The sequence below is a fragment of the Gekko japonicus genome, unplaced genomic scaffold (genome assembly GCF_001447785.1).
Source record: "Gekko japonicus isolate JY-2015 unplaced genomic scaffold, Gekko_japonicus_V1.1 scaffold2672, whole genome shotgun sequence".
NCBI lineage: Eukaryota > Metazoa > Chordata > Lepidosauria > Squamata > Gekkonidae > Gekko > Gekko japonicus.
Genome location: NW_015160917.1, coordinates 115,563 through 138,493, shown reverse-complemented (window position 1 = coordinate 138,493; position 22,931 = coordinate 115,563). Strand labels below are relative to the sequence as shown.

The following is a 22,931-nucleotide window of genomic DNA, read 5'->3' as shown; positions in this document are numbered from 1 at the left end:
CCCGCAGTAAAGATCTAGCAGCTAATTCATAATGTTAAAAAAGCACTTTTGTAAACATTTAAAAACGGTTCTTTGATCATCTTTGCTGCACATTTATTATGTCATAATGGTTACCAGATGTCCTCTTTTTAGAGGACGTGTCCTCTCTTTTTTTTGATGATAGATCAAGATGGGTAGCTGTGTTTGTCTGTAACAGTAGAAAAGAGCAAGGGTCCAGTAGCACCTTAGAGACTAACAAAATATGGGGCAGGGGAGAAGCTTTCCTGAGTCTCGGCTCACTTCTGTGCTGTATCTGGAGAAGTGAGCAGTGACTCATAAAAGCTCATACCTGGCCATATATTTTGTTAGTCTGTTTTTAGTGTTTTGGACTCTTTTTTTAAAAAAAACTGATGAAAATGTCCTCTTTTGGGATTGGAAGGTTAGGAATATTCACATCTTAAATAGTAGGGGTATTTAAAATGAGATTTGTCATAGTGATCACTTGTTTGAAGTAGCTGGGAAATATGTCCTCTTTTTTGCTTTTCAAAATATGGTAACCCTACATGAATACCTGCATTTCTTGAAGAGGCAGTGGAGCAGAGCAGAGAGAGCTGATATGGTTCGAAAGAGATCTTGGGGTTGTAGGGGAAACTGGATGAAAATGTTTTCTCAGTGTGCAGCAGTGGTGAAAAAGGCAAACTCCATGCTAGGAATTATTAGGAAAGGGACTGAAAATAAAATGGCCAATATTGTAATGCCCTGTTATAAAGCTATGGTGTGGCGTCATTTGGAATGCTGTGTCAGTTCTGGTGTATTTCAAAAAGGATACTGCTGAGTTGGAAAACATACAAAAGAGGGCAACCAAAATGATTAGGGGTTTTTTGGAGCAGCTTTCCTTTGAGGAAATGCTGGAGAGTCTCAGACTTTTCAGTCTAGAAAAAAGCCTTCTCATGGGAGATATGGGAGAGCAGGGGCACCATGGTGCCCACCCACACTTTTAGAAAGTGGGCACGGATTGGTGAGGCTTTCACCTAGCAGGGCTTCTGATTGGCTGTGAGATTACAAGGTACCCTGTTAGACAGAGCTTCTACCTGAAATGTTGAAAAGTTGCTGTTAGACTTATATATGACCTGACTTTTTGTGGTTGGCTCTGCCTCCTGCAGCAGCCATCTTGTGATTAGTGCCACCTACTTTGTTGCAGCCATTTTGTAATTGTGCCTTCCATCCTGTATCAGAAAGGTGCCCATAGGCTCAAAAAGATTTGGGACCCTTTTGATAGAGGTTTACAAAATGATGCACGGGGTGGAGAAATTGAAGCTTTTTTTCTTATTTCCCATAGAACTAGAACTTGGGTGCACTCAGTGAAATCATTGGGAAAGGTTCCGAACAAATAATAATAAATACTTCTTTACTCAATAAGTAATTAAACTGCAAAATTAATTTCCAGTGGAGGCAGTGATCGCTGTGAGCATACTTTAAAAGGGGGCTGGACAGATTCATGGTGGAGAGGTCTATCAGAGGTGGCTTTAAAAGGGGGCTGGACAGATTCATGGCGGAGAGGTCTATCAGCGGCTGCTAGTCATGCTGACCGAAGGGAGCTTCTGTCTACCAGTGCTGGGAGGCAGCAGCAGGGGAGGGCTTTGGCCTCTATGCCCCATCTGGTCAGCCCTCCAAGGCAATGGGTTGGCCACTGTGTGGGAAAGTATGCTGAACTAGATGAACCAGTGGGCTGATCCTGCAGGCTCTACTTACATTCTTACAGTTGCATCAGTTCATACCAACGCTTTGCTGGTGCTAGAGTGCTTGTTTACCCAAAAGTAAATCTCATTGTATTCCATGGGGCTTACTCCCAGGTAAGTGTCCTTAAGATTACAGCATGCGCTTCTGCACAGTCACAGTTGAAAGATGACATTTCCTTCCTGTGACAGCTCCTTGTGCTTCATGAGGTGTCACCCCAGAGGACCTCTTGATTTTAGGAGGAGATTAGGTGGCACACAAGTCTGTTGATGGTCTGGAGAAACTTCAAAAGCTGTCAATGTGTGAGTGGCACACCCTGCATGCCAGTGCAGATCCCAGCCTTTGTAGAGATGAGTCTTGAATTCAGTCCTCTCAACCTTTCCAGTTCAACTATCTGTCTACCCAGGCTTCACAAAAGCTACGAAGGCCTTAATCTGGAAAAATCAGATGTGGGACACTTTATTGAATTTCTCCTTTGACTCCTCAAGCAGTTCTAAGTTTCAATCAGATTAACCACACAAAATATTTAAAAGATCAAAACATACTTTGAACCACCAATCAAGGAAGTCTGCAGTAAAAAATCAAAGCAATTAATAAATTAAAGCATTAATTTAATTAAACCAAAGCAATTAAAACATTTTAGCATATGTCTCCGAGTTTGTTGGAACAAAACAAAAAAACATTGTACTGCTTTTTAAGAACCTGCAGGTTGTGGCTTTGGTGGGCCACTCCTGGGATACAGTTCTACAAAACGGGTCACAAATCTTTTTTTGTTTGTTTCCTTTTGAAATGTATACATGTACACTTGTAATATTCCTAATTCACATCATATATTTTTGTATCCACAGATATGTGAATGATTTATCATGAGCCAAACCCAGAAATACTATGTGTGTGGTTTGGCCCTGAGTTTGAATTAGGCTTCCCATTTATCCAGCCCCAACTTCCCACTCCTGAAGAACTGAGAAGTGGGAGAGAAAAAATGACCTTCACGGAGTAATGCTCTAGGAATTTCCCTTATGGTCTTTACCATAGAGACTACCGGAGGCAACACAGAGCATCATCTGGAAGGGACATCACATCCTCCTGAACCTCCAGTCTTCCCAGACACCATTCCCCCAAATCTCTCAGCATTTGCTAAGGCAGTGTTGAGAACCCTTTTTTAAATTAGGGCTCCCAAAAGACCTGGAGGGGGAAATGTCCTGCCCTTTTAATAGAGGGTTAATGTGTAATAATGGGCAGATGAAGCTTTTCATGGCATGGAGATAATACCACCTAGTAAATAATTTCCCATTAAGCCTCTGTTAAGAGGGCAGGACATTTTTCCTCTCCAGGTTGTTGGCCACTTCAGTTTGATTGGCTTTTGGCATATAGTCCTGGTGAGCGCAGATAAACATTAGGAGCAGAGGTCCATTGGTGGCTATTAGCCATAAGGTGTATAGATAGGAACTCTTGGTCAGGGGCAAGGGATGCTCTGTATTCTTGGTGCTGGGGGGGGCAACAGTGGGAGAGCTTCTAGTCTCCTGGCCCCACTGCTGGACCTCCTGATGGCACCTGGTATTTTTTGGCCACTGTGTGACAGAGTGTTGCACTGGATGGGCCATTGGCCTGATCCAACATTGGCTTCTCTTATGTTCTTAGTTAACAGTATACGATAGTAGAATGAATTATCTGACTTGAGTCTGCCGGCATGGGAATGCCATTGTTTAATATCCTTTCTTTTTAAAAATAAGTATATTAAGAAGAAACATTTTTATCCCCCGTTTGCTGTTTTCTATGTTAGTTTTTATTTTGTATGTATGTTCGCACAGGGAAGCACTGAAAAAATATGGTTTTCCCACCATTATTCTGAAAGTGATATAGTGAATTCCGTTACATAATTCTGTGGCACATATAGACCAAGGATTAAAAAACATATAAGAGCCCAATTACACCTCATTCAAAAATATATGAGGTGTAATTGGGCCCTTATAGGTTTTTTAGTTCTTTGCTAATAAATACATGTATTTTCATATTATATATATTAATTGTTGGCCCTCTACTCTGTTTGACTTACCTCTTGAGGTTCTTGATCCCAGGTTTCAGGGTTAAGTTTGTAACCCTTTTTTGTCCCTAACATATAGACCAAGCCCATTGTTGCTTTCTTTCTGTACTCTACAGGTCCATGGATGGCAGAATCACAGCACAGGCTTTCAGCTTTGATCAGAATTTCAAGGGCTATCAACAGGAAGATTTTCTTATGGTAGTTATGCAAATATTATTTCTTTACTAGTATGCCAATTGTGTACCCTGACCTGGATGGCCAAGGCAAGCCTGATACCGTCCAGTCTCAGAAACTAAGCAGGGTCAGCCCCGGTTAGTTCTTGGATGGGGGACCAACAAGGATGTCCAGGGTTGCTTAGCAAAAACAGGCAATGGCAAGCCACCTACACCTCTCTTGCCTTGGAAACCCTACAGGGTCACTGTAAGTCGGCTGTGACTTGACGACACTTTCCACCACCACATGACAATTGTGTACGTTTCATATACAGGAGCGCTTCTGCTAGTCATTCCCATGGTGGAAAACTGTAGCATGGGAAGATTTATTTCCCACTGTACTTCCAAGTCAGGCCTGGGTTTGCTGAGGAGCAGCTGTGCAGAGCTTTCCGATTTATGCATCGACATGGGTATAAGTTCTCCTCAATTTACACTCTCCATCATTGGAATGCCTTGCAAGGGTAGCTCCATGAATGAAAACCTTAATATAGGAAGCAGTTCTGGATTTTAGACTTTTGGAGGGGGAAAGGGCTGGAGTCACTTTCTTATTTTGTTGTTCTTGTTCAGTCGCACAGTCGAGTCCGACTTTTCACAACCCCATGGACCACATCATGCCAGGCCCTTCTGTCTTCTGTCATCCTCCGGAGTTTGCTCAACTTCATGTTTGTTTCATCGATAACACTGTCTAACCATCTGATCCTTTGCCATTCCCTTCTTCTTTTACCTTCAGTCTTTCCCAGCATCAGGGTCTTCTCCAGTGAATGCTCCCTTCTCATTTGGTGGCCAAAGTACCTTCTTGACACATCTATAAAACTTCATTTAGTAACAGTCTGTTCAATTGATTAATTGTGATTTGCTTTGCACTTCTAGGACTTTTTTAATCACCCAGATGTTAACAGCAATTTGAAAATGCTTTCAGCCTCTGGACAATGGACCACTTTAAGTAAGTAGCGAATATTTGAGAGGAGCATCTCTTCTCCTTTTGAGGTGATCATTTTCTCCTCTGCAACTGCTCCCAGTTCGTAATAGCAGTATGTTCATATTTACATCTTCTCAATAATTGCAAAATAGAAAACGTTACCCCCAACCAGTAAGAGGCATTAACATGTTTGGATTCTCAGTTGTTCAGGATGCATTGTCTGTGTTTGACACTTAGGTTTATTTTAATGATTCATGCTATAGATTTTGGTACTACATCAGAAAATAGTAGTTGTTCCAGATTTTCCGGGCTGTATGGCTGTGGTCTTGGCATAGAACCTGACATTTCGCTAGCAGCTGTGACTGGCATCCTCAGAGGTATCATGCAGAAAGATGGAGTACTCTGTGTGTCAAGGTGCCTGTGTTTTCTTTTTTTAAAAAACTGTGGTATGAATCAAATCTGCTTGTAGTACTAACATAGCATTTCAGTATTGGTTGTTTACTTTAAAAAAGGACTAGAGTTGGACAGGCTATCAAGAGGTATTAGCCAAAATGGCTAAAAGAAATCTCCCAGAGGAAATGTTGAGCGTCATTTTCTTCTGCATGCGAAGGAGATGACATAAGAACATAAGAAGAGCCCTGCTGGCTCAGACCAGTGGTCCATCTAGCCCAGCATCCTGTCTCACACAGTGGCCAAACAGTTCCTCTGGAGGGCCAACAACAGGGCTTAGAGGTGAAGGCCTTCCCCTGATGTTGCCTCCTGGCTCTGGAATTCAGAGATTTAGTGCCCCTGAATGTGGAGGTTCCCCTCAGGCACCATGGTTAGTACCAGTGGTAGACATCCTCCAGAAATTTATCTAACCCCCTTTTAAATCTGTTTATTCCTGTGGTCCTCACTGCAGCCTCTGGCAGCAAATCCCACATTTTAATCACCCTCTGTGTAAAGAAGTATTTTCTTTTGTCCGTCTTGAATTGGATGCCCTCAAGTTCTAGTATCTTGGGAGAGGGAGAATTTTTTTTTTGTCAACTCTCTCTACTCCATGCATAATTTTATAAACCTTTCTCATGTCACACCTTGGTCATCTCTTTTCTAAACTGAAAAGTCCCAGAACTCTTCAGGCTTTCCTCATAGGGAAGGTGCTCCAACCCCCTCATCATCCTGGTTGCCCCCTGCTCTGTACTTTCTCCAGCTCTGTAATGTCCTTTTGGAGATCCTGTGACCAGAACTGGACGCAGTATTCGAAATGAGGCCTCACCATAGATCTGTATCTATGCTGTATTCATGTCCCATGGGTGGGCTTCCCAGAGGCATCTGGTCGATCACTCTGAGAAATGGGAACAGATGTGATCTTCTTGTGACCTGGAAGGGCTCTTCTTTATCTTTGGAGTCTCTACAAAGCTGGTTGGAAGGGCTTCCAGAGCTGGTCTCCAGCAGAGTCCTAGCCCCATTGCCAGGGCTGCTGATTAGATAAAAGGAAGAGCCTGGCCTGTGCTTGACAAGTGTCGCTTGTGACTTTAGCAGCAGCATGATCAGCAGAAGCCAGTAGGTGTAGCATTTCATAGTCTGGCAATAAGGACTGTAATCTGCATAGAGCAAGTGATGTTACGGGTGCAGGAAGAGAAGCCAGTAAAAAAAAAAGGTCAGCTTTACCCACTACATTTGCAGTCAGCTTTTCACTCTTGTACATGCTCAAACATACACACATTTTGTCTTCAGAGGTGTTTGTGATTGTTTAAATGGGGTCTTTTGCCGTTGGTTTGGCTCCATATGAAGCCCTTTGTTTAACATCTTTTATATTGTTTTCTTTTAATCATTGACTTGGTACTACTGAAAAAAGTATTCTGTTCTGGCTATTTATCAGATAACCATTTATAATGGGAATGTGAAGAAAAGAATGTTTGTCCTGTTTGTTCATTTATTTATTGCGGGTTGTTTATTTATTTATATTCCATTGTGTGACCATAAGGTCCTCAAAGCAGTTTAGACCATTTTTAAAACACCAATGGCATTTATTTATTTATTTAATTTATATTTTGATTTCTAGGCCGCCCTCCCCGCGAACGGGCTCAGGGTGGCTAACATCCAGGCACGCATGCCAAATAAAAACAAGATAAAACACATAAATTACAAAAATTACAAATAAAGTGCTTCAAGATGGTTGCAGGTGGTAGTCTTCAGTTTAAAGATGGTATCCAAAGGATATTCAGTCAGATCCCAGCTCAGTGGTATTCGCACGCCATAGTGCTGCAGTTCGATCATCACAGGGCCGTTCCCATACCCTGCTGTTTCCAACTCGATGGTGGTGGTGGTAGGTTTCCAACTCGAAAGCCTGGCGGAAGAGCTCCGTCTTGCAGGCCCTGCGGAACTGTACAAGGTCTCGCAGGGCCCTCCTCCGGGAGCTCATTCCACCAGGTAGGAGCTGCCACCGAAAAGGCCCTGGCCCTGGTAACAGCAAGCCTGGCTTCCTTAGGGCCTGGAGTCACCAGCAGATGTTGCGTCCCTGACTGTAGTGCCCTTTGCATTCTGCCGTGCACTTTCCCCCAATAGCATAGCATTTCTGTTCGTGAAAGAAGGGGTGGTGATTTGTGCTAAATTCCCTATCCCATTGTGGACCTCCACTGTGCCCCCCTTTCTTTTCTTGAGGGTGCACCGAGACCCAGGGGGGAAAAACTTCTGGCAAAAGTTTTCTGTCCCCTCACCATGGCTGTGGAAATTCTAGGCAGGATCCAAGCCACTATTTCCTTCTTCCCACCTGTCCCCCATTATAGCCTAACCCTCCCTAAAGGAGCTCAGAGCAGTGTTTAACCTATGCCTTAGATAAGGCTGAATGGTACTGACTTATCCAAGATTACCCAATGAGTGGAGCTGAACACTATGGAGAGCACAGGGATGCCACTAAAATGGCAGCCTCTCATTATTATGTCTTTCTCCTCCCCCAGTAATCTCTAGTTGCACTTCCGTGTTTCTTCACATCACACATTCTTGAGTCCCAGTGAGAAAGGTGGACTATAAATAATGTAAATAAATAAACACATTGTGTGACTTTAACCTTGCTTCACATCATTGGCTGCCACTGCTAGAGGCAGGGAAATGCAAACTGGGTTATATTCAGATCACCGTGAGCAGCGCGAGAAAGTTGTAGAGCCGGACTTGCCTGCCTCTTCCCTCCTGCTGCCTCCCTGCTGCCACCTCCCCCCCCCCCCCGTTTCTGGAGCCACAGAACAGCACAGGGAGTCGGCGGTGAGAGGAGAGAAATGGCAAAAGTTGCATAAATACATAACCGAATTAAAGCAATAAATTAGATTTAGCAATGAGACTACAATAATTTATAGCATAAGTTATCCTTCAAAGCACAGATAAACAGGACAGGCTTTACCTGTTAACTAAAAGATGATAAAATAGGTGCCAGGGAAATTGGACTCGGGAGGTGATTCCATAAAGTTGCCACCCCAGAAAAAGTCCTTGTTCCATCTGAATGCAGAAAGATGCCTATGAAGGCTTCTGATGCAGTTCTTAAACTATGTTCATATAAGAACAAGCAGTCCTAGGGATTTAGAGGTCCAAAGCTGTTGAATTAGACATTTATTGTAATGCCTTGTTTCCTCTGAGGTAGGGAAAAGTTGACTTTGGGCTGCTGTTTTCATTTGCAGCCCCTGTGTTCTCCATAATGTTTAATGCTGCCTTGTGATTCAGCTGGAATTCAAACCTGAGTTTCCAGTAGTAATATTCAACAGAAGTATTCCTATTTGTGAAGACTCCCATTCCTGAAAACGTGCAAATGTGTTATTTTCTATATTAGCCTATGCTGTACATCTATGAAAATGTAACCGTGTGAACTCATGTCAAAGTTACTCCTCTTACATCAGCTTCCTTTCTGCCTTACCTTTCAGATACCAGTGTGAAGAAAGTTGAAGTGAAGAATATTCTGTGTACCAAAGTCTCCATGTCATTTTTTGACCGGTTATACTGTGAAGGGGTTGTTCGAGAAAATGGATTTATTGTCAAATGTTTTGATGAATACTGTGATGAGATTCTAATTGCTGATGAGCTAAGAAAGGTCAATACAGGGTTAAGCATAGTTTATTTTTCTGCCAGTGTCCACACATTGTTCAGCATTGCCTAATGATTTGCATTATCCATCTGCATTTTCCACTACTGTTTCTTAAAAGAGACAAAGGAAATTCCATCTTTACATAAGAACATAAGAACATAAGAGACGCCAATGTTGGATCAGGCCAAAGGCCCATCCAGTCCAACACTCTGTGTCACACAGTGGCCAGAAATACCAGTGCCATCAGGCGGTCCAGCAGTGGGGCCAGGACATTAGAAGCCCTCCCACTGTTGACCCCCCCCCAAGCACCAAGAAGACAGAGCATCACTTGCCCCAGAGCCCCTAGCTATACCTTGTGGCTAATAGCCACTGATGGACCTCTGCTCCATATGCTTATCTAATTCCCTTTTGAAGCGGTCCATGCTTGTAGCACCCACCACTTCCTGTGGCAGTGAATTCCATGTGTTAATCACTCTTTGGGTGAAGAAGTACTTCCTTTTATCCGTTCTAACCCGACCGCTCTGCAGTTTCATGGAGTGCCCACGAGTTCTTGTATTGTGAGAAAGGGAGAAAAGTACCTCTTTCTTTACCTGCTCTTTCCCATGCATAATCTTATAACTTTGCAACCAGCACCAGGTTTTCTTTACTCGGATTAAGTGTGTATCTTATTTCCACAAACACAGGGTTAAATCCAGCTGGCTTTTTTGCTCGGTCTGGCCCAGTTCTCCTCTGTTACTACAGACCTTGTCCAATATTACTTTTGTCCACACAAGTTCTATGATCCCCAGCATAGCCTTTTGGGTCAGTCAAAAGGGAACCCTCTTCCTTTTTTCAGCAGTGTAAAGGCTGGCTAAAGCAACCTAAGATCAACCTAAGAAATATTTGGGTTTCCTTTTCAAAAGACTACAGTTATAGATTGTTTTTAGGGTGGATCCAAAGGCTTCACTCTGCCAACATTAGAGCCATTCTTCACTGCAAGGAGCTTTTCATTACCAAGGAGCCTTCATTTGGTGGAAGAGGACTGTTTCTAGAGATGTGAAAGTCTGATATTCAGAAACCCAAAAGAAAAATCAAGAGGAAAAAAAAGTGTGTTTTCATCCCCCCCCTTAAAGACTTTCCATCGGGAAAAAAATGAAATTTTGGAAAGAACTGAAAAAAACTATTAACTGTTTTCTAATTTGGAATGGAGGAAATGCTTTTAAAGATGAGGTTTTACTCATTCAAAATGTGTAGTCTGAAGATCTTTACGTATGGCCTTGGATAATGATGATTCCTGTGTATACTTGTAGGCATAGTCTTTCAAGGATATATTTATTGTTAAAATGTGACTAATTTTGTCCACAATTAATATCCTACAAGTGGAGACTTGCAAGAAACTTGCGGGGAAGGTACATCCCATTCCCCCCCATTTTTGCTCCCTTCCCTCTCCACCCTTCTCAAATAGTCTTCCACCCCCTCTTTTTCCTCCTTCCCTTCCTTGACAATCTTACCCCATCTCTTTCTCTCCCCTTCTCTGTCAGTCTCCCCCTGTATTTCTCTCCCCACCTCTGCGGTACCCCACTGCTTACCACCCTCCACTGAGAAAATTGCCCACCTACACTCACTCTCTGTTTTCTATGAACTAGCCAGTTTTTGATCCATAAAAGGACTTGTCCTTCTATCCCATGATTTTTGAGCTTACTTAGGAGCCTTTGATGAGGAACTTTATCAAAAGCTTTCTGGAAGTCAAGGTAAATAATATCTATTGGATCCCCCTTGTCCACATGTTTGTTCACTTGTTTGTATACTTGTAGGCATCTTTGAAAAAGAGGGACGTAAATCAAAACACAGATATATTTAAGTTCACCAGGAAGAGGTCACTTTGCAACCAGCACCAGGTTTTCTTTACTCGGATTAAGTGTGTATCTTATTTCCACAAACACAGGGTTAAATCCAGCTGGCTTTTTTGCTCGGTCTGGCCCAGTTCTCCTCTGTTACTACAGACCTTGTCCAATATTACTTTTGTCCACACAAGTTCTATGATCCCCAGCATAGCCTTTTGGGTCAGTCAAAAGGGAACCCTCTTCCTTTTTTCAGCAGTGTAAAGGCTGGCTAAAGCAACCTAAGATCAACCTAAGAAATATTTGGGTTTCCTTTTCAAAAGACTACAGTTATAGATTGTTTTTAGGGTGGATCCAAAGGCTTCACTCTGCCAACATTAGAGCCATTCTTCACTGCAAGGAGCCTTTCATTACCAAGGAGCCTTCATTTGGTGGAAGAGGACTGTTTCTAGAGATGTGAAAGTCTGATATTCAGAAACCCAAAAGAAAAATCAAGAGGAAAAAAAAGTGTGTTTTCATCCCCCCCCTTAAAGACTTTCCATCGGGAAAAAAATGAAATTTTGGAAAGAACTGAAAAAACTATGAACTGTTTTCTAATTTGGAATGGAGGAAATGCTTTTAAAGATGAGGTTTTACTCATTCAAAATGTGTAGTCTGAAGATCTTTACGTATGGCCTTGGATAATGATGATTCCTGTGTATACTTGTAGGCATAGTCTTTCAAGGATATATTTATTGTTAAAATGTGACTAATTTTGTCCACAATTAATATCCTACAAGTGGAGACTTGCAAGAAACTTGCGGGGAAGGTACATCCCATTCCCCCCCATTTTTGCTCCCTTCCCTCTCCACCCTTCTCAAATAATATTCTACCCCCTCTTTTTCCTCCTTCCCTTCCCTGACAATCTTACCCCATCTCTTTCTCTCTCCTTCTCTGTCAATCTCCCCCTGTATTTCTCTCCCCACCTCTTCCCTGACAATTCTCTTCTTCCTATCCCTCTCTCTCTTTCCCCCCTTCCCTCTCCTCTTCAGCCGTAGCTGAAGTCTGGCCGATGAGAAACCAGGAGGGTGGAGTTTTAAAAGGAGAGCTGGGTCAGCAACTGCAGAGGCCTGCGAGTGTGCAAAGAGGCTGCTTCTCACCACCATCTCCCATCTCTGTAGCTGGCTGCTGGCTCAGCTCTCCCTTTAAAACTTTCTCCCACCTTCTAATCAGTCAGACTGTGGGGAAAAGCAGCATGAGAGCTGGGGGGGGGGAGGAAAAATCCTCCCCACCCCTAGCTCTTGTGCTGCTTCTCCCTGAAGTCTGACCGATTAGAAGCCAGGAGAAAATTTTAAAAGGGCAGCTGAGTTGACAGCTACAGAGGTGAGGATGAGAAGGAGTCTCCTTGCCCATGCATCTGTAGTCGCTTTCCACATGCTTCCCCCCCAAACTGCAATGTTGGGTATCCCAATCACCCACCTCCTTCTTTCCCCCCCTCCAGTAGAAGTGGCAGGGCCCCTGGCAGCCAGCAGGACCCTTTGGAGCTGCAGTGTTGGCAGCAGGGCCCCTGGCAGATGGCAGGGCCCTCCAGAGCTGCCACATTAGCAGCAGAGCCCCCTGGAGCCATGGTGGCAGCAGTGGTTGCAGCAAGACCCGTGGGAGCTGCCGCACCGGCTGCAGGGCCCCCTTGTGGTAAGTGCTCTGTGCGTGCACAGAGAACATTTTTGTTTTGGGGAAATTTAACACACACACACCCCCAAAATGTATTTTTTATGTTTTTGGATTTTTTCTGAAAATTTCGGGGTTTGTGTTTCCCCAAGTTTGGAGGAAAAACTCCTTTCTCTCAGTTTGGACCCAATCCACGGATTTAGGTATCCGTAGATCTGCCCACACTTGAGAAATAGATATATAGGTAGTGTTTATGATGATGATGATACTGTTCAGGAGTTCAACATTTTCAGTGCTATAGAATTTAACTCAATATCCAAATATTCTGGTAGTCCTATTGTGCCTATATGAGGCTTTCTTTTGGTCCAAATAACATTTTGTTTACTACAATTTTTTTTCTATTTTCAACATTTATTTTTTCTGCCTCGCAGATGGCAAAAACTAAGGTAAATGTGGTAGGGTAGCTTAGGGTGCAGCAGTTTGCAGCTCCCTCTCTCTCTGTACTTTAGGCTATATTCACAATTTTACTTGTATATCTTTAAGTTTCATAAAAATGCCAAACAATACAATGTTATATTCTCACTAAGGTATAGCTGATTCATTTTATGTTGTGAAAGCACTACTGTTAAGTTTAGATTTGATATGAAAGTAAATATTGTTGTGCAGTGTTCCTTTGTACAGAGCACGCTAATGTTTCAGAGGAGGGAGTAGAGCTATTAAGGCTAGATAGGTTAGTTCCTGTATCCTTCCCCTTGTCTGCTCTGCTACTATCTCTTGTTTTTACCCAGAACTGCTACTCTTAGAGGTTCCTTCCTTCCAACTAACTAATTCATCCTCTTCTTGCTTCTTTTTGTTTGACCCCCATGAGGATAAGACATGTTCTCGACAATCTCATTCCATCGTAGCTAGAGTTGCCAGGCTGTGCCTGACTACCAGTGGGAGACTTCGGGGAAGGGATATTTGGCTATGATGTCCTATGTGCCACTACATCAGTTCTGGGGAAAACCTGGAAGTGATGTAGGGTATCTCTAGGAATCGCTGGAAACTCTATGGTAAAATGTAGCTTAGCACACAGGATGCTGACGTTTTTCTCCTGGAGTGGTGGTAGGCAAGGATGGCTGCTGGTGGGAGGCCTCCTGCCATAGAGGGAAGCCAGGCAGTCCAGATACTAGTTTTGCTAGATAGTTAGAATCTTTCTATATTTTCTATCCAGTGTGGAATTCCTTTAGAATAAGGGACTTCTGTTTCTTTTTTTAAAGCAACAAACCTTGTGTGAACTTTATTCCTCAAGTAGCATCTGCCTCACACAGCAAAAACCAATTCCTCAAAAGCCCAACAAGTACTGCATATATTTCAATCCCCCGATCACAGTTTCAATTATTTTCCAGGAAAAAAATATTCATTTTTTTCCTGTTGCAAGGCTTCTTGCACCAGTTGCACACTCCACCATTAATGGAACGAAACCGAGGAGCTCTGTTGCTGATTGTGCCCTCACAATTGGGGTTGGATCCTGCAATTCTGATCCACTCACGAGGCTGCTTTCTTTGGTTTCAAGGAGGCTTTTTTCTGGATCAAAAGTCTGATACCTCATCAGATGGTCCTACTGCCTCAGGAAGAAGCTCCTTGCACTGGGGGCAAGCACCACCCCATTAACTAGAGAGGATCCAAGCCATGATCTGTATTCTTGTATGTTGCCTTGAGAGTCTTGTGAGACTGAATAGAACTTTGGTTTTTCAACAGATAAAATAATTATTTTTCTTATGCCTATTTTGAACATTGGAAATCTTGTCAATTGTTTTAAAGGTATAAAGCCTCCTGAAAACATATGCTTTCATTTCAAGTGCTTACCACAATTAATGTTCTTCGTTACACTTCTGCAGCAATGGACTGTACAACTCTTCTTTTTGTATGCTTCCATTCTGTGCCAGCATAGTCCAGTGATTAACACAGACTAGTCTCCACATTTAGACAGCTGTCTTCCTGAAGAACAAAATCTAAGCCATATGCTTAGGTCCGGGCCTGCCCTCTTCTGTCAATTTCTTCCTTCAATGGTGATTCCAACCCAAGTCATTTCCTTGACAGTGCTTATGATTTCACTGTGGAAACTGATGCCAAGTTAATCACATTAATTTGCCCAAAGGTTCCAGGTAGTGTGCCTTCACACATGTCTGGCAGCTCATATCTATTGGAATCAAATGGCTATATAAAAGATTTTTTTGATGAAAGGATAACTACATACAAATTGATTATCAGATGCATTGTATCTATTAATTTAAAAAAATGGGAGTGCAGAATTAATCAATTTTTATATTCAATGTAAGTCTTGAACTTTTTATACAGTCTCCATTTTATATTATATTATTTATTTTTCTCATTTGTATCCCGCCCTTCCCAATGGGCTCAGGGCGGCTAACAAGGGCAAGGTAATTAGCCATGCCATAATTAAAACATATAAAACAATAATAAAATATGTTATTTTCTTCTTTCCGGTCTCATAAAAGGTACTTCTTTTGGAAGATTCAGATCACTATGATTTATTCAGCCGTTTGGATCGTGAGGAGTTTCTCTTCTGTCTTTTTAAGCATCTTTGCCTTGGAGGAGCTCTTTGTCAATATGAAGATGATCTTGGTCCATACTTAGAAACAACAAAGGCTTTATATAAAGACCTAGTGAGGTAAACTTTTGTCCTGTTACGAATCTGATTTTCAGAAATGCATGCAGTTTCTGATTTCCAGGAATTGTGTGTGCATGCAAATATTAGCAAAACTGCATTTAAGTAGATTAGAGATTGCTTGGTTTAGTTCAGTTTGTAAGAAGGTATTTGAATTGGAACTTCAATGCCATACTTTGTCATCAGTAAAACATTTTCTTTCACTACTCTCTGCCCAATTTTCAAATAATTACTTAAGAAATAATGAAATAATTAGTGGCTTCTGTCTTGGTGTCATGCCTTGGGAGCTTTGAGCTCCATTATGAAATCTTAGATCTGACTAGAAATAAACAGAATTAGACTGAAAAGCAGTATTGTGTTGTATGTGTAAAGTGACATCAAGTTGCAATTGACCCCATAGATAGGGTTTTCAAGGCAAGAGACTAACGGAGGTAGTTTGCCATTGCCTGCTTCTGCATATCAACGCTGGATCTTCTTAGTAGTCTCCTATCCAAGTACTAACCAGGGCCGACACTCCTTAGCATTGAAATCTGACAAGATCAGGCTAGTCTGGGTACTGGCATATATATTGGCTTGAAGGACCAGGGTGATGTTGTGGTTACAGAGTCACACTAGAGCTGGGGAAACCTGGGTCCAAATCCCTATTCTGACATGAAGCCCACTTTTTAGGTCAGTTGTCTGACTGTCTCCCTCCCTCCCTCCCTCCCTCCCCCCCCTCTCTCTCTCTCACACACACACACATCCTAATCTACCTCTCAATGTAGTTGTGAGGATAAAATAGAAGAGAAGAGAACTATGTTGGCTCTAGCTCCTCGGAGCAAGAGTGGCATAGAAATTTACTACATAAATACTTAGACTGTCTTCCCTGCCATTACATAAGGGTCAGTATTGTCAGGCTCTGACAGTGTAATCCTAAACAGACTCTAGTGGACTTAAAAATGTGTAATTTTGTTTAGGATTGCACTGTGAGACAGCCACCAATGGGCAGCTAACGAGTTGGCCCAGCAAGGGCATGGAAGTTTGGCCAAAAAGCCGTCAGGGGTTTTCACCCCTCCATGTGGACCACAGGCTCTGTCCTTCCCTGCCCCAAAGAGAGCTGAGGGGCTGAGGACAAGGGTTTTTTTTAACCAGATGGAGAAACCTCCATACCTGCTTTCCCCCAATCTAATTAATTAATTCAGAGGTCCCCAACATTTCTGAACTGCCAGGCAACTTTGGAATTCTGACACAGGGGGATGGGTGCAACCACAAAATGGCTGCCACCGGAGGCAGAGCCAGTCACAGAACATCAGGAAATGGGATTATGCCTGACTCTAGTAGTAACGCTTCAAAATATCAGGCAGAGGATCTGCTTAACAGGGTGCCTTTTAAAATGAACATAACGTTTTTAAAGTATTTTCCTGCATAAGCACTACTTACTTGTGCTGTGGTGGCCACTACTGCTGAAGCAGCAGGGTTTTTTTTAATCTGCACAACCAATCAGATCTCCAGAGGCCAGTCAGAAGCCCTGCTGGACAAAAGTTCCACCTGGCCTTTCCTACTTTCAGAAAAAAAGCTGGTGGGTGTCAGGAAAATTGTCAGTGAGCACTCTGGCACCCATGGGTGCCCGGCCAGGGATCCCTGAATTAATTCATTCCATGTTCACCCTCTGCTTCCTCCCGCATTAGCCCACAAGGCAGTTTACAACACATTAATTACAGGTATGAATTAAAAATTTCATTTATGTCTTGGTTCCCCCCCCGCCCCGCCCCTTGCTGACCATTTCAGTCACTCTTTGAGATGCTTTTCTTCTCTGTTTCTTGATGCTGAAGTATGTATTCCTTTCAGCTATTCTTATTTCCCTTTCAGATCTAGTTTGATTTTGCATTCTATCATCCCTTAAGCTATCAGACTACTCAGTCACTTAGGGATTCTTCTTTCAGCCTTGGGATACCTATCTCAAACTATAAAATGTAAATTTTAACTCGTTTAGGTGTCTGCATTAAACACTGCTTTATGTTTTCTGTATTTCAGTGTTCAAACGGATCCTGAAACTAAAGAAATTAATATTATTTCTACTGTTTTGAAAGTCTCTGCTTATGTAAGTATCTCACTGGAGCAAAAGCATCAACTAAGCATATAATTAAACTATTGTTAGGTATCATTTTAAAGTAAAAGAAAGAACATTCACAGCAACTAATTTCAATAAGCAAATATGTTTTAAGGTTAAGCACTTTTAAATCTCATGTACTTAACATTGACTGGATCTTTTAATATTTTCTGTGAAGTTATTTTTGTGTCCTAGTTTTTTGGCAGATCAATTATTTTCCCCCTCTCATTATCTCCTTTGCGTTTTAAAATACTATTTCAACAATGGGAACACTGTTAGGATTTCTGTGCTTGAAGGCATAGTTGCCAAGGTTTCTCAGAGATCACAAACAAACCACAATTTGTTTTTGCCAGGAACAAAGGTGGTTTATTACTGTGCTCACCACTCCCTCCCTCCCTCCTTCCCTCTTTCACATGGTGTACCAAGATGGAGATGGACCCTGCCACGAATTTTGTTAGTCTTTAAGGTCTTACTGGACTCTTGTTCTTTCCATTTTTTTGTGACATCCAAGTCAAGTGTAGTTTGTTTCTTTCCCAGTCTAAGCCCCTTCGTTTCAGTGGGCTTTGGCTGGAGTAGTTCCACATAAGATTGCACTGTTAACAATAACTGAAACCTGTTTATGTGTCCTGGTTACTCAGAATGAAATGAATCTTGGTTTGCTAAGGCTCCGGCATTCAGACATCATGACATATTGGAGTTAGACCAAATATTTGTGCGCTGGGCAAGGGAAGAAGAGAGAGAGAGCCCAAGCCCAGCAATAAACAATGCTTGTGCCCACCATGAGCACACTCTGGTTTATTCATGATATCTGAATGCAGCCTAAGATACTAACAGTGCAGTCCTAAGAACAATTTCCTGGGTGTACATCCTGTTGGCCCTGACCTGGATAGCCCAGGCTAGCCCGGTCATCAGATCTTGGAAGCTAAGCAGGGTCAGCCCTGTCCAGTATTTAGATATGAGACCTCCAAGGAATACCAAGGTCGTGACACAGAGGTAGGCAGTGGCAATCCACCCCTGAATGTCTCTTGCCTTGAAAACCACATGGGGGTCACCATAGGCCAGCTGTGACTTGACAGCACTTTCCTCCACCGCCACCAAGTCCTATTGAGTAGACCCGAATAGGATTCTGAATAGACCTGCTTAGGGTTGCTCTCTAAGAATTACTCCAATCTAAGCCCATTGGTTTCAGTGAGCTTAGACAAGTAACTCTCCATAGGAGTGCATGTAAGGCACTTTAACCTAATAGTGTTCCGAATTTGACCGCCATTTTGACTTGACAGTAAGCTTGATCCCATACTGGTTTACTTGGATTAAATCTGAGGATTTATTCCCAGGTAAGGGCATATAGGACTGCACCCTGTGCTGATTAATGTGATGAATTTCTTTCCCAGTCTAAGCCCCTTCATTTCAGAGGGCTTTGGCTGGAGTAGTTCCGCATAAGATTGCACTGTTAACAATAACTGAAACCTGAATGAATTCTGACATAACAGGTTACACTCACAGAAGCACCTTCCAAAGTCCTTACATGGATTTATTTGGGTATTCTTGCAACAGATCAGAAATTCCATTGAAAGAAACAATTACATTTCTATGCAGTGTTATTTTCCTGCAATTTGTTGTTTTTACATGTTTGTTTTTCCTGCGGTCCTTGAATTGGTCTAGGGTAACCCAAAAGCTCTAGTCTTAATAGGAGTAGTCAGAGATACAAGTGAAAGAAAAGCTGTCTTGGTCATTCTAGCAGTTGAGAATCTAACCCTAGTTCCACTGTGAACCAGTTTAACAAATGGCAGTGTAATTGGTCTACTAACTTGATGATTCACTGCGTTGACAACTAACAAAACTCTCACAGATCTTTGCTACAGATGATCTAAGGAACTTATGCAGTTGCCCACAATGCAGTCCTGAGCAGCCTTCCATTGAAGTCATAGAAGGGTAATCAGTCTACCTAGGACTCCACTTTCAGTACCTTGCACTGACTAGCAGCTGCTCTCCAAGATCTCTGAGAGGTCTCTCTACCTGCCCTGTTCTGAGATCCTTGGTGTTATATCATGGTGTTAAATACTGGGTTCTAGACACATTGCAGTGACCAGCTCTAGTTTATTAAGTGATTTCAGCAAACTACAAGAACAGCTAGCAGGGCTTGAGCCCTCCTTATAAAGCACGCAGACACCACACCCAACACGCACTCACTCCCAGTGATAGACTATTTACATTACACCACTTATCTATTGGTTTGTTTCTGAATCCAGGCAAGCTATTGTTCTAGAGTAGCAAGCTCAACCCGTTCCTGGTACAGCTTGAGGAATGGCTTAGGCTCAATACATAACACATGGCAAGTTGTGGATTTGGTGATGTCCCCTTATTGAACTGTTTAGTTATTTTCCCCTGGTCCCTTAGGTAGTTTAGTTTCACTTTCCTGTGTTGGCTGTTATTTCGTGTTTCTAATAGAGGCCTGGAAAGGACCTGCTTTGTCCTAATAAATTTGCAATCATTTTGGCACAGTGTGTTTGTAGAATGATTACACTTACTATGGTTGAATCTCTAATCTGGTATGAAATTTAGAACATCTTCTGGCCTGAGAACTTGCTGGATGCTACTCCTATCATTGGGTGTGATTTGGATTATCACCATCATCTGTTGGTTTTTATCTGTAACTGTTGCTGTTTTAACCAGTCTTGTATTTTTAACTGTTTTATCTCTGTATTGTTTACATTATTTTAACCCTGTTAGCCGCCTTGAGCCAGTGTGTCCAGCAAGGCGGGATATAAATAGAAATAATACAATAAAAACAACAACAACAACAACAACAACAACAATAATAATAATAATCTTCTGTGGCCCTTGTGAGCTATGGTATCTCACTCTGAACAATCTGATTTTTTTTTTTGGGCCAGCCATTCCATATTCCAAATTATTCAGTAGCATGGATAGATGGTGGTTTGGGGGCCAGTGTCTCAAGAGAAAAAGTAAAAAAGAAAAACAAGGCCTTGGCTACTTTCTGGAAATTCTGACCATAGAGTTCCTGACGAATCCTTAGATGAGGCCTTATTTTTCTTTTTAATTTTTCTCCCCAGGATGATCGTGCCCCCCCCCCGGTCCCAGTTTCTGCCCACTAATCAGCTGAACATCAGCGGCAAGGGGTGCAATTGACTGGAGGTCTCCCTCCATAAGCGGGCTAATGGGAACCCTAATACCAAGTCAGATCCCTGGTCTACCTAGCCCAATAATTTTCACTTCAACTGACAACTATCCAAAGACTTACTTGCTTGTTCTACCCACGTTTTGTGACAGCCCAATTCATTATACGTAATGGTAATATTTCCCCGTGCTTTAAGGCGGCCAGGGAATTACTACCAGAGAGCCCCGGCCCATGAATAACTAAAGTTCCTGAATTTGACCCAATGGTAAATCAGTTGGAATGTCAGTTACTCAGCGATAGGAGTGGTTTTTAACAGTAGTCATAATAACTTGAGGCTCAAAGATTTCGCTGATATGAGATTTCAAAATAAAGAAAGGAGGCTGAAAGTGCTATCGAATGCCATCAAAGACTTTTCTTAAATGCTCATTTGGACTTTATCTGCAGAATTGCTTTTGGCAACACAGAGGTAAACAAATGCAGTTTCACCAAGGCAGATAATCTAGGCATGCTTATTCTGGAGTAAATTCTATTTAATTTTAGTAAAACATTCTTCTGATTGAATCTTCTTTGGAGGTTTTCAAACAGAGGCTAGATGGCCATCTGACAGTACTGCTGATTCTGTGAACTTAGGCGGATCATGAGAAGGGAGGGCAGGAATGGTTACCTCAGTGCTTAGTTCTTGTGGCTCTTTCTTACATGCCCAAGGAAATGCTGATTGCCACTTTGGGGTCAGGATGCAATTTTTCTCCAGCTCAGTTTGGCCAGGGATCCGGGGGGGGGGGCATTGCCCTCTTCTGGGCATAGAGCAGGGATCACTGTGGGTGTGGAGGGGGAGGTATTTGTGAATTTCCTGCATTGTGCAGGGAGTTGGACTAGATGACCCTGGAGGCCCCTTCCAACTCTATCACTGTATGATTCTATGATCAGGCTATAAACTATGTAATGCAAGCTAGTATAATTATACCAGTACTAAACCCTGGTACATAATACTGACTTGCCCTGTAAACATTTGTTGGAGGAGTTAATTGTGCAGTAGGCAATTCACGTCTTCTATAATCATCACTGGATTAAATGACATTTCTACAAAGCCCAGAGCTAAAATGGTCTGGCATTGGCGTCATTAAATCAGCTGAGTGTTGAACACTTAACACCTGTTAAAAGTTAAAAGCGACAGATAGTGGAACAGATACTATTCTTAACTAGTGTATACGGAATCTAAATACTGCTCTGAGGACGTAAATAGACATAGCCATTATCTTTAAACCGCTCAGATGAGAACTACATCTGAGATACCTAACTGACTCAGATGAGAACTACATCTGAGATTACCCAACAGACTTTCTGGAGGTTAAGATGGTGCATGTCTTGGATCAGTTCAGTTGTGGAAATACAGACATTTTGAATTTCACGCAGCACTTTCCCAAGCAAAACAGTTGGAAGCAGTCTGGTGGATATACCACTGAATGTAGACACATTGGGATCAGGCTTTATTATTATTAATCATGATCCTCAACACAGTCACCTATGAAGCATCTGCAGAATGCTTTACGATTGTTACGCTGCCCTTGAAACAACCTTATGGTGCCATCCTAAGTAGAGTTATACCTGTCTAAGCCCATTGACTTCAGTGGACTTAGAAGGGTGTAACTCAGTTTAGGATTGCACTGTTAGGATATGAAATTATTCCCATTTTACAGATGGGGAAGTCACTAGATCTCAGTTTACCATGGAATCAGAGGAAGAGTTGGTTTTCATATCCTGCTTTTCTCTACCCTACGGAGTCGCAAAGCGGCTTACAATCGTCTTTCCTCCCCCTTCCCACAACAGGCACCTTGTGAGGCAGGCGGGACTGAGAGAGTTCTGAGTGAACTGTGACTAGCCTAAGGTTGTCCAGCAGGCTTCATGTGGAAGAGGAATGGGGAATCAAACCCAGTCCTCCAGATTAGAGTCCGCTGCTCTTAACCATTACGCCATGCTAGCCTTATGCAGGTCTCTAGCTTTCAGCTGTAAATTGTTTGTATCATGTGACGTGCATCTTGATCCTGTCTGTGTGGAGCTTAATGTGCTTAAGGGCAAAAAACCCCCCCAAAAGGATACAACAAAGATCTCAACTCTTCCATCAGTCTGTTAAAGGAAAATTGTGCACGTGCACCACCATTATTTGAATAGTAGCAGGAAAGGGGAGAGGAGAATTAACCCTTTTGATGGTTGACTCTGTCAGGAATTTGGGAGTATGGCTTGATTCTTTGCTCTCCATGGACAAACATGTGTCCTTGGTGACAAAGACTGCATTTTACCATCTACGTTGGGCCTGCCAACTGTCTGTCTGTCTCAGGAGGACCTTGCCACAGTAATTTATGCAATGATCACCCTGAGTCTGGGCTACTGTAACACACTCTACTGTACAGGGCTGCCTTTGAAGACACTTCAGAAACAGCAAGTGGTCCAGAACACAGCTGCCAGCTTGCTGACAGGAGTGTCCTAGTCAGCACATATAACACCTATCCTATGGCAGGTGCATTGGCTCTCAGTTAGTTTCCAGTGCCAATTCCGAGTGTTGGTATTCACCTTTAAAGCCCTAAATGACCTTCGGGACCATCGCTCCTAGCATGATCCTCCCCAT

General features: G+C 42.5%; 1 protein-coding gene across 1 annotated transcript in view; it reads left to right on the top strand.

Moving 5' to 3' along the window:
- Positions 1-22,931, top strand: part of LOC107121581 (chromosome unknown open reading frame, human C11orf70) — a 29,534-nt gene that overhangs the window by 345 nt on the left and 6,258 nt on the right. Inside the window, exons 2-6 of the mRNA XM_015424516.1 lie at positions 3,877-3,958; positions 4,843-4,915; positions 8,782-8,948; positions 14,911-15,083; positions 17,094-17,160. Coding sequence (XP_015280002.1) covers positions 3,877-3,958; positions 4,843-4,915; positions 8,782-8,948; positions 14,911-15,083; positions 17,094-17,160 — 562 coding nt within the window. The remainder of the gene's footprint in view (positions 1-3,876; positions 3,959-4,842; positions 4,916-8,781; positions 8,949-14,910; positions 15,084-17,093; positions 17,161-22,931) is intronic.